Source organism: Meriones unguiculatus, chromosome 4 (assembly GCF_030254825.1).
Source record: "Meriones unguiculatus strain TT.TT164.6M chromosome 4, Bangor_MerUng_6.1, whole genome shotgun sequence".
In the NCBI taxonomy this organism is placed as follows: domain Eukaryota; kingdom Metazoa; phylum Chordata; class Mammalia; order Rodentia; family Muridae; genus Meriones; species Meriones unguiculatus.
Window position 1 is genome coordinate 109,586,589 of NC_083352.1, and position 12,183 is coordinate 109,598,771.

Below are 12,183 nucleotides of genomic sequence, written 5' to 3' on the forward strand. Positions count from 1 at the left end.
CTGTGGCCCTAGCTTATCTAAAGAAGGAAGGAAGTGGTACGAAAGCAGATAAAAACACTCTCCTGGAGTTCAAGTCATTTCATTTTTTTTTTTCTCTCCAGGAAGAAGTTTCTAGAAGCTTCACAGGCTTGCCAAATGAAGACAGGCCCAGTGTCTAGAAATATACCGAGAGAGAGCTGTGCGCACTGCGTGGCGCCGGCTCGGATCTTGTTTTCTGCAGAGCACATTAACAGCTGTCTCTCAGCGGTGACATTCACAGTTGCCAAGTGACAATTCAGGAGTCTAACCAAATTTATCAATATTTTTGTCTCTCGCCTCCCACCTCACCCCACCAGAGAAATTGCACTAACAGAACCGTATAGATTATATGCGAAGCAGATTTATTCTTATTTTTGTCTTAGGAGGAAAATGATTACCCAGGAGTCCAGAAGAATATTACGTTCTCCCAGGCAGATTGGGAGTTCTGAGTTTGCTTTCGGTTGGTTTCAGAGGATCTGAATTATGTAGCTTTGCCTAATAACCCTGGCTCGGAACAGGCGATTTTTATCAGATTCAAGAAGCCCCGTGCTAATGCACTATTCCCCCCCCCCCCCTTAATAGTCTCGCTGTTGAAGGACAGTGCTCAGTCAAGTCCACCCTTCAATCTTAACCCATCCGGAGACTGTTCCTTTCCAGCTGAGTTCCGTTCATTTCTGGTTGAACAGGTTAAGCAAAGACAGACCTCTCTGTTCTCAATTCACTTTATGATCCTCCCATCATAAAAAATAATATCAGCACCTTGCTTTTCATGTCAGAACTACATCTGAGCCGCTGTTCCCCGTGCCCATGAGTAAATCCCATAAAAGCCGCCCCGTTGTACTGTTGTTATTTTTCCTTGTGGGTGATTGATTGATGGATGAGTGCTGACACTTCAATGAAGCTATTTCGACTGCCATCTCAATCCGATGATGTGAGGGGTATATTTTCCGTCCATGCCTCATTACTTCAGAATGACATTCCTGGAACTTCATTTACTCTTCCCCTCCTTCCCTGAAGCACCATATTTTTCCCCATCTAGGTTATGCATGCCATAAAAAAAGCAATTTGCTATTATACGTGGCATAAGGGCAACACTTTCCTTAGGAGGTAAATAAGTTTTTTTCTCTTTTTATTTTTTTTTTCCTTCAAATTTTATTTTAAATCCCAGTGTTGAGTTTAGGGATCATGTCAAAATTTCCAAGACATTTCCAACAGGCAGCTTCTATAATAAATGGTGAAAAGGATATATTTGGCTTCATTCTGTCAGTTTTTTGTTTTTTTTTTATAATCTTGGTAATTAAAACAACAACACAAAATAGTCGTTTGTTTCAGAATGTTGTGCTGAGAATAGTTTAAATATTTCACCTATAGCTGAGTAGCAATTTACAATACAATCCAGACTTTGTTGTCCTATGAGAATAAAGAGACTCATTGTTTAAATGAAATGATGGATTTATCTATTATAGGCTACTCTCCATTTTACAGAAAATGCTCAGCTAGAATAAACCATCTTCCCCTGCACTTCCAAACTGTGTACTAGGTCTTTGAGACTTTAATATTAAAACATGCTCTTAGCTTTTCCAAGTTGACTTAGGACCTGATTTTAATCTGTGTAATACTGTATTCCCGTTAATAATAACGTGTAATTAAGACATCCGTTAAAAATCCATAACGTTAATTTAATGGAGAAAATCTAATACAGTTCTATTGGAATTTTTACGTTAAATTAACTTTAACGGGCTTTTAATGGATGTCTTAATTAGATCTCATTATTAACGGGAATATTCCACAAATTAAAATTGGGCCCTTAAAGTTTTAATGAAAAAAGTTGCAGGAACACGTTTCAAACGGACACCCTGTTTTCATGCATTCTGCTGGTTCGAAGAGGTTGCATCGGAGAGGCAACGGGTCCTGCAGGAAGAGGCTGCCAGGGAAGGTGGCAGCTTCACCCTGCACCCTTGATGAGGCCGTCTTCTGGCTCTCTCTGGGGTTCTACTCTGCACCCCTCCCAGTTTGCCAGTCTCATCTGACAGTGGTGCATGCTGGGAACTAAGCTTACAAGCCAAGCTTACAAGATAACCACTGAGGATGTACTTTCTAGCGCTGCACAGGAAAAAGCCTTTGGCAGCAACATGGTTAAGCCTGTCCATTCCAACAACTTTCACAGAAGATGAACATGGTTGGGAGGTTTTCTTGGCTCAAACTCTGGTTTAACTTAATAATTCTACTCTGCAGTGATTCATGGCTCCCTGGTGCAGGGGCAGGACTAGGCAATCCAGGTGCAACCTTAATTGTTACACTGAACAGAAACATTTCCTTTAGACAAACGTTCCCAGGGGGGTTATAAATAGGAAATGGACATTACCATGAAAAGTAAGCTCCCAAGAGCAGCCCACTTGGACATTAAACTACGAAGAGTGATTTGCCCCCTCCCTTTCCTGTTACAAACTGACAATATAAGTACGTCAACGCTCCCAGTCATTATTTTTCTTCGGTGGCACTTTGTTTCTTCCTGACAGTGAAAAGAGGACCTTGGAGATGTGACAGTCCCGTTGCAGTTTATCAATGAAAATCTAATATCGTCCATAAGGAGAGAAGTGGAAATCAATACTTCATTACCAAATTGTTAGTGAGGATGAAGAGAAATGGTTGGCGTGATTTCTTCTTCTTCTTCTTCTTCTTCTTCTTCTTCTTCTTCTTCTTCTTCTTCTTCTTCTTTTTTTTGGGGGGGGGCAGTCTTCTTGAAGCCAGGTGTCAGGAGGAGGTCAGTGAGTCCAATGTCAGAAGCAAGGGTACAACAAAGGAGGGCCGAGTGAGGGAGATCCAGGTGTGAAGATCCAGGCTAAGGCATTTGTCCTGCAGGGAGAGTCAGAACAGAGAAAACAGGTTAATTTTCAGAGGAGTGGTGTGGGTGACTATCTTTCTCAGCTGTCTGTCTGTCCTGGTTTGCTTTCATGGTGGTGAAGCACCATGACTAAAAGCGACTTTGGGAGGAAAGGGTTTGTTTACTTGGTTTACACTTCCGCATCACCGTCCATCCCTGGGCAAAGTTGGGGCAGGAACTCAAGGCAGGAACCTGGAGGCAGGAACCGAAATGAAGCAGAAGCTGTGGAGGAACACTGTTCACTGGTTTGTTCCTCATGGCTTGCTCTGCTTCTTTATGTAACCTGGGACCAGTTTCCTCCATCAAGGGGTAGCACCACCTACAGAGGGCCGGATTCTCCCCCATCAATCATTAATCAGGAAAACGCCCCATAGGTTTGCCCACAGGTCAATCTGATGGTGGCATTTTCTCAACTCAGGTTCTTTCTTCTCAGAGGACCCTTGTGTGCATGTGTGCATACGTGAGTGCATGATCACGAATGAGAGAGAGAGAGAATCAACATATCTGTGCCATTGTACATATGTGGAGATCAGAGGACACCTTGCAGTTGGTTGACCATGTAAATCAGGGTTCCAACTCGGGTCATCAGACTTGGTACCCGCTGAGCCCTCTTGCTGGCCCCTATCAAAAAACATTTATAGCCAGGCGCAGTGCTACAAGCCTTTATTCCCAGCACTCAGGAGTCAGAGGCAGTGGGTCTCTGTGCATTCAAGTCCAGCCTAGTCTACGAAATGAATCCAGGATAGCTAGGGCTATACAGAGAAACCTTGTCTCGGAAAACCAAAACCAAAACCAAAAACCAAACCAAAACAATCCCCCCAAACAAACAAACAAACAAACAAACAAAAAACCATTTATATACAGAAGAGTCAGACCCAGGTTCATAGGAAGTATTAATGTATTCACAGTGGCTAAAAGCAGAAGCAACCCGCCAGTGTGTGAATGGGTAAACAGGATAAGATAATGCATGCAACGGACTACTATTCAGCCTTTTAAAAGAAGCACAAATTGACCATTCCACTGCATGAATGGAGAGTGAGGAAATCATACTAAGTAAAAGGGGGCAGTCACAAAAAGGTACAAAATTCCACTTTTGCAAGATGACAGACTCCGGAGAGGATGTTTTTGGTTGTCAATGCTGCGAATAGATGTAACAGCCCCAAAGCATATGCTTAAAAATGGTCAAAACAGTAAATTTTATATTATGTTTACCTTTCTATAATTAAAAGTACGTAATCTATTTATTATTCTGTAAAGACTTTCTGGAAGAATACAACTTCCGCTGCCCTCCTACCCAGAGAGAGCACTCCTTCCTAGTCAGCTGTATCTCCTTCTACATTCTCTTTTTCCCCATGTGTTTTTGGGAGGTCTGCATAGCCACGACGCTGTCCAGCACCACGTGTTCGTCTTTCCAGTGGAGAACATTGTGGGGGACAGTAGCGGGAGTTTGTGTGAGGAGGCACGGCATGGCTGGAGTTTTCTAAACCGTTGGTACCCTCCTGGACACCGACCTTGCTTTCAGTTGTATGCAATGGTACAGAGCAGCCTGATGACTGTTCTCTGTCTGCAGCTTTTCAGTATGCTGGAGTGTTCTCTCAGGCTTAACCTCCCTAGTCTGCTTCTTGAGTCAAAAGAAGGGAATGAGTTTGCTATTTATTTATTTTTATTTTAAAATGTTTCTTTTTTTTTACAGGACAGGGCTTCTCTGTGTAGCCTCGGCTGTCCTGAGCTTGATTTGTAGACGAAGCTGGCCTCAGACTCACAGCAATCCACCTGCCTCTTCCTCCCTGAGTGCTGGGATTAAAGGCGTGTGCCACCATGCTCTGCTGAAAGGACTTTTTTTCTTTTCCTTTTTTTTTTTTTTTTTTTTTTGTGGCGAGAAAGTGATATTAAAATCTAATCGAAGGCCATCATGATGGCTGAGTGGCTCAGCATTGTGGGGTGGCTGAGTTGTGATTCTGAGGCTGGCCTGGGTTAGGTACTGAGACTGTCTCAAAAACCTAAAAATGAGTGAGAGGGTTCAACATGACAAGGTGCTTGCTCCTGAGCTTTGCGACCTGGGGCTTCCACAAAGGAAAGGGAGAACTGGCCCCTCTAGACTGTCCTGACTTCCACAGGCGTGCCGAGGTGTGTGCACCCCCAACACAAACAAAGGTAACAAAAACATGCTAAAACAGAAAGAAAAAGAGAGAGAGAGAGAAACTGATGAGCAGTTCTTTTTTATTTTCCTCCTCTGTTACACGAACTGTGGATAATCTCTCAGCTAGATATGAGTGGGGGTACTTGTTCATGCTTCATTTATTTATTTACTTATTTTTTTTTATTCATGAGTCACAGTCTCTTTTCTTCCTCTTGTTCTGAAACTCACCTCTGTAGACCAGGCTGGGCTTACAGGGATCTGTCTGCCTCTGCCTCCCAAGTGCTGGGATTAAAGGCGTGCTCCACCACACCCAGCTACTTATTTATATTTAAAGATTTATTCATTTTTATTTTAGGTGTGTGAGTGTTTGCCTGCATGTATGCCTGTTCATCATGTGTGTGCCTGGTGCCCACAGAGGTCAGGATAGGGTGTCCTGACCCCCCCCCCCGAACAGGAGTTACAGATAGTTGTGAGCCACATGGGGGTGTTGGAACTGTACTTCAAAGAAGAGCTGCCAGGGCCCTAAACACTAAGCCGTCTCTCCAGACCTAATTAATTAATTAGAAACAGGATTTGTGGCTGAGCCTGGCCTGGAACTCGCTGGATCAGGCTGTCCTTGACTTAAGCGTCCATATGTTTGGCTGTGTGTGGGTTTGTGCATATGTGAGTTCAGTGCCCAAGGAGGACAGAGGTGGTATTGTAGCCCCTGGAACTGGAGTTATAGATGGCTGTGAGCTGCCTAATGTGGGAGATGGGAGCTGAACGCAGGTCCTCTGCATGGGTAGCTGGCGTTCTTAACCACTGAGCCATCATCTCTCCACCTCCTAGGTAGCTCTTTTCTTCTAGGTTAAACAATCACAAATATTACATAAAATCTGAAGAAAGCTGTTTGATGCTAAGACTTGAATCCTGATTTCTATAACTTTCTATGAATCTTTTCACAGGCTCTTTGACCTTCAGGACCTAGAGAATTCTGCTGTAGTGATAAAGATCCTTTAAAGCAACTTAAAAAAAAAAAACAAACAATTTATTTATTTATTTATTTTAGTTGCTGTGTCTGTGTGTCTTTGTGGGGGTATGTGTACATGAGTGCAGGTGGGCACAGAGACCGGGTATGGGTGTTGGTTCCCCTGGAGTCACAGATGGTTGTGACTCCTCTGATGCGGGTGCTGGGAACTGAATTTGGGTCCTCTGTAAAGCAACAAGTGCTTTTTTTTCCCCTTCTGACACAGGGTTTCCCTTGCTGTCCTGTAACTCTCTTTGTAGACCAGGCTGGTCTTAAACTCACAGAGATCTACTTGCCTCCCAACTTGCAACAAGTGCTCTTTATTTTATTTTATTTTGTTTTTTTTTTTTCGAGACAGGGTTTCTCTTTGTAGCCTTGGCTGTCGTAGACTTTCTCTGTAGACCAGGCTGGCCTCAAACTCACTGAGATCCGCCTGCCTCTGCCTCCTTGAGTGCTGGGACTAAAGGTATGTGCCACCATGCCCGGCTGTGACAAGTGCTCTTAATGGCCACAGTTATTTATGTTTAGAGATTATTTGCTGTATGTGTACTGGGGGTCAGCCACAACTGTTGTTCTTGTGTTTTGAGGCAGAGTCTCTCATCAGTCTGAAGCTAACCAGGTATGTGAAATGGGCTGAGCAGAGAGTCCCAGGGACCTGCCTGTCTCTGCTTCCCCAGAGCTGGTATCACAAGCATGCACGGCTGTGCCTGACTTCTGATTTGGACTCTGGGGGATCTGACCAGCCGTTTCACCCTGCATGGTAGGCAGTCCACCGACGGAGAGCTATCCTCCCTGCCTGCCGTTACGGTTTGAATCTCAAATGTCCCTCACAGTTTGAACGCTTGTAGTGTCCCAGCCAGGGAGTACTTTGGTTTTGGTGACTGTGGAACTTCATGGAGATGGGACCTAGCTGGTAGAGGTAGGACACAGGGCCCAGGCCTTTGCGAGTTGCCTGGGCCTGGCTTCTGCCCTGCTAAAGGTATCTGGTCTGCTGTCCTTGGAACAGCCTCGTGTTCCCACGATGACATAGCTGCTTCAGTGCGGCCTCCTCCATCCCTGGATAGGCTGAAGCCCTCTGCAAGCCACATAACTCTTGCCTGCCTTCAGGTGTTTCTCCCAGGTCAGTCCCAGCGACACAAAGGTAACCAGTCGCTTGTTGCTGCTAAGTAATGACGCAAAGTGCTAAGGACCAGCACAGCTTCGAGGCTCTTCCATCTGAGCACAGTTACTTTCAAATTCCAGAGATGAGGGTCTTGTAGTACAATCCGGCTATGAGGTTAACCCCACTGGCAAAGTCCCTCAGAGTAGCCAAGCATGGCGCTGCAGTGATTGCAAATCGCAGCCTTTTAGAAACAAAGGCACGAGGGTCAGGAGTTCCAGGCCAGTCTGGACTGCATGAGACTCTCAAAACCAACGGAGTGAAAATGAAGTCCCTTGTATCCCACGACAGAGATATTCAGGACAGTGTCTACGGAAGGTCAGTGTACTGGAGGGATGGTGGACAGAGACCTGAAGAATCTTAAGTCATTTTGGGACAATAGGTGGTGCTCTCCTGCCCCCATTAAGCTAGGAGGAGGAGGAAGAAAGAGAGAAGAGCTATTCCTCATTTTCTCTAGTTCCCTCCCCCATGAGATTTTTTTTTAAAAGATTTATTTATTATTTATACAACATTCTGCCTGCACACCAGATCTTACTATAGATGGTTATGAGCCACCATGTGGTTGCTGGGAATTGAACTCAGGATCTTTGGAAGAACAAAGAGTGTTCTTAACCTCTGAGCCATCTCTCCAGCCCCCGCCCTGCCCCCCAACCTGGGAGATTTTAAAATAACATTCTAGAAAAAAAAATTAAGAGTAGAAAAGTAAGAGAGGACATTAAGTGTGTTCCTCTTCTTTGCTTGCAATGGACTACATAAACCAGATTAAGGAAGAAAGAAGTCAAAGCAAGTGGCACTGGTGACAGTCAGGCCTCTGTTGAAGGCCCAACTTTGTTGCTTCAAAAGCCTTTTTCTACCTCCCTAGTAGGTTGTACTACTGTGAGAAAAATAAACTGGGGATAAATTTTAAAAAGTCATTGGCTACGATCATTAAGTAGAATTTGGGAGGGAGAGTCAGGCGGAAAGATGCTGTTATTCCCACATTTGTTAAGGAACCACCAACAGATGTTTAGAATTGTCTATACTTTAAGTTGGCCGCTGTACTGGCTACATTTTATGTCAGCTTGACACAAGCTAGAGTTTTCTGAAAGGAGGGAACCTTAATTGAGACGACACCTCCGATAAGATCCAGCTGCTGGGAATTTTCTCCCCCCACCCTTTATTTTTTCATCCTTCTCCTCTTCCTTCTTTTCTTCTTTTCGATGAAGGGTTTCTCTGTGTAACTGAGCCCTGGCTGTCCTGGACTCACTTTGTAGACCAGGCTAGCCTCAAAAATCACAGAGATCTGCCTGCCTCTGCTTCCTGAGTGCTGGCATCAAAGGCATGTGCCACCACACCCTGCTTGGGCATTGTCTTAATTGGTGATGGATTGAGGACAGCCCAACCCATGGTGGGTGGGGCCATCCCTGGGCTGGTGGTCCTCGGTTCTCTAAGAAAGCAGGCCGAGCAAGCCATAACGAACAAGCCACTAAGCAGTACCGTTCCATGGCCTCTGCATCAGCTCCTGCCTCCATGTTCCTGCCCTGTTTAAGTTCCTTCAGTGATGATCAGTGATGTGGAAGCATGGGCCAAATGAGCTCTTTCCTTCCCAGCTTTCTGGTCATGGTGTTCCATGATAGCAACAGTAACCCTATTTAGGACAGCCATCCTGGCTTCTTAAATCTCTGGCAAATGCTTTGGGTCAGTGCCTCCTTTCCCCAGCCCTTGCTCCGTCCTGCATGTGTCTTCTGCTCTTGCTGGGATGCAGTACTCTAGTCACACATGGGTGGAAGGGAGTAGATGGAGGCTGTGGACCGTTAGGTTCCTGCTACCGTGGAGCGCCTCCTAGCGGGCGGTGTGGCTCCTCACAGCACAGAGGTTTTGGGGAGCTTGATTCGGTTCTGAGCTCCCACCTGCGACCCTGCTCATTTTTGAAGACTGCGCATTCTCTCCTGAGAGTGGCGGGCTTTTCGCAGCACCGCTGGCCTCTCCGCAGGGGTTTCCCTAACACCCGGATTCAAAGCACATTCATGTACACACACACTTTCTTTTCTGGAATGGACCGAAGCTGCTGGATTGTGGTGGTTTGCTCCTGTGGTGAGCAGGTTGGGAGGGGTGTGATGCCTGAGTCTTATTTTAGGGCCCCTCAAAGCTGTTCGGTCAAAAATGAAAACACACACACACACACACACACACACACACACACACACACACAAATTAACATTGAAAAAAATCATTAAAAAAAAAGATTATGACAAAGAGACAGAGTAAAAATGGAGACGGAGACTTTTAATAGTGCCATCCTCAGAGAAACCCGCAGTTAATATTTTTCAAATTGATTTACAATTTGAAAATCCAAATTGGCTCCCTCTCATTGCTTGGTCTCACTATCGATGCTTCATTTCATTTTTCCTAAGAGAAATTATCTCTCTGTGAAGAAACCCTTAAACTTCAGTGGACAAATTTTAGTTCTTACAGAGAATAAAATAATTGCTTAAATGTGTGTAATAGTCTGATATGCAGACACAGACTCATGTGGGTGGGCAGAGAGTGCTTTAAAATTTCTCTCTCTCTCTCTCCCCAGTCTGGCCTTGAATTTTTGTGTGTCACCAGATCTGTGCCCTGCTGTATACCCTGCCTGTCCCCAACAGAGTGTCTTGGAGCCCAGCTGGGCCTCAAACTCACTATGTATTGAAGCTGCAGACGACCTCGAACTTTTAAGTCTTCTGCTTCTATTTCTGCAGTTCTAGGGTGACAGGCATGTGGTACCATGCCCCCTGATGTTGTGCTGGGGCAGAACTTGGGTCTTCAGGCGCGTCAGGAAAGCTCTCTACCCACAAAGCCTCTTATGCCTTTCATAAGTCTTTTCTTCCACTCAGTTTTTTCTGCCATTGAAAACAGAGGTGGATGCTGGGTGTGGTGGCTCGAATTGATTGAATTCCAGCACGAGGGGAGGCAGAGACAGTCAGATCTCTGTGAGTTCAAGGCTTGCTTGGTCTATAAATTGAGTCCAGGACAGCCAAGGGTACACAGAGAAACCTTGTCTCAAAAAACAAACAAAACAAAAACCCAAACCAAACCAAACCAAACAAAAAGCAAAACAGAAAGAAAGAAAGAAAGAAAAAAAGAAAGAAAGGAAGAAAGGAAGAAGAAAGAAAGAAACGAAGGCTGAGATGAACTGCTTTGGAAAGGCAAGTCTTTCTCTTCTCTCTCTCTGTTATACACGCGTGCGCGCGCGCACACACACACACACACACACACAGAGAGAGAGAGAGAGAGAGAGAGAGTTTTTGAGTGGTGGGAGGAGAAACTTCTTTTCTTTTCCTAAATATCAAAAAGGTTGAGTCAGTTAAAGCCATTTAGCTTGTCAGCAGCAGTGGGTTGTAGTGGCCATCTAGACCCAACTTTGCCAATTGTGTCATGAGCCCATGTCAACCTACTCTTCCCTTCCAGAGGCTTAGGTCCCTTATTAAGTGCCTTAACCAAGGCGACAGGCTCATAAGTAAAATGGATTATTCACACACACACACACACACACACACACACACACACACACACAAATATATATATATATATATATATTCTTGACTTCAAAGCCTTTCCTCTAATGCACAGGTCGAGGTGTTTCTGACTTCAGTAGGTCCTGCACCCAGGAGACCAGAACTGTTTCACTAAGGGCGTTTTCAGCCCACCGTTATGAGGAGGAACACAAACTATTGTTATTTATCTGGATAGTTTTCTCCTTGGAATGTGGAAATGTGAGTGACATGCTAGCTGTAATCACCAAGCTGGAAAATCATCTCAACTTTTGAACTTCTTTTAAAGCTCAGCTTGTATTAAATCTCTCAGGTGTGTCAAATCCGTGATAGACACATCGGGAGGTGAGCCAGGCAGGCGACTGCCCACAGTTTGAGGCGGGAGTCAGCAACGGAGCAAATATCTTCCATGGGGTCCCTGTTTCCTATCGCTGGTCTTAACTGACTGCACAGCTGGCAAGTAGGAAGTGCTGCTTAAAATAAGCTTTTTTGGTTGTTTTATGGGCCCACGTTAGCTTTCTGTAGCTGTGACCAAACTCCTGACCAGCTCCTTTATCTTTCTTCTGCTCAGAGTCCCAAAGGTTTCAGCCTGTCGTGGCAGAGAAGATGCTGAGAAAAAGGAGGAGTCAGGAAGGATACAAGCTATGGCCCTTAAGGAAATGGCCCCGAGGCCTTCCCTCCCCCTGCTTCACCACCACCAAATACTGTGCCAATTATGAACCCATTAAGGGGTTTATCCTTTGATTAGGCCTCATGGTCTCATGTGTCACAGACACACCCAGAGGTAGGCCCTAGTAATTTCCTAAGTGCTTCTTAATCCAGACCAATTAGGATTAAGGTCTCTCTGAGCTGTCCCCCAAATGGTTTAAGGCCTTCTGTATCTTTGTGCAAAATGGCTGTCAAATGAAAGAGGCAGGGTAACACTCCTGGGACACCAAGACGCAGGTGAGAAGACACAGGGCCTCCTGATTGTGGGGCCAACACCATCACCAAGTGCCACCAGTGTCCTCGCTTGCCTGTCAGCTTAAATGATCTCGGTGGCAGAGGCAGATCTCTTCCATAGCACACTCTTCATCCCTGGGCCGCCCAAGCAGCTAAGGAGCAGGAATGAAGTTTTGCCCAGTGAGACCCTCCTGACAGGTAATGGTGGGAATATGGAGCCTTAACTGCTGAATGGTTATCCCTAATTATAATCAAAGGTGTGTCAATCTAAATAAAGATGATAAGGCAGGGAGCCAGCCCTGCTCTCTGCTCCCCTCCCCTCCCCCACTCCCCCGAGAGCTTTTTAACGTGAACCTGTTCTCAGTGGGATGCTTTGATGGGGCTTGGATTCAATAATCATCGAGAAATGGAACTCGGTGTTAAGTAAAACCTACTTTTTTTTTTGCAATAAAGAATGGTTAAATTATTATTATTATTATTGAGACAGAAAGGAATCGTTTCTTTTTTGTTTTAGATATCTGG

The 12,183-nt window shown here is 45.0% G+C and overlaps 1 protein-coding gene across 2 annotated transcripts in view; it reads right to left on the reverse strand.

Moving 5' to 3' along the window:
• Positions 1-359: 359 nt before the first annotated feature.
• Tshz2 (teashirt zinc finger homeobox 2) overlaps positions 360-12,183 on the reverse strand; it is a 425,242-nt gene continuing 413,418 nt past the window's right edge. For both annotated transcript variants that reach the window (XM_060382780.1, XM_060382779.1), the window contains exon 3: positions 360-2,874. In XM_060382780.1, the coding sequence (XP_060238763.1) occupies positions 2,873-2,874 (2 nt within the window). In that variant the 3' untranslated portion in view covers positions 360-2,872. The remainder of the gene's footprint in view (positions 2,875-12,183) is intronic.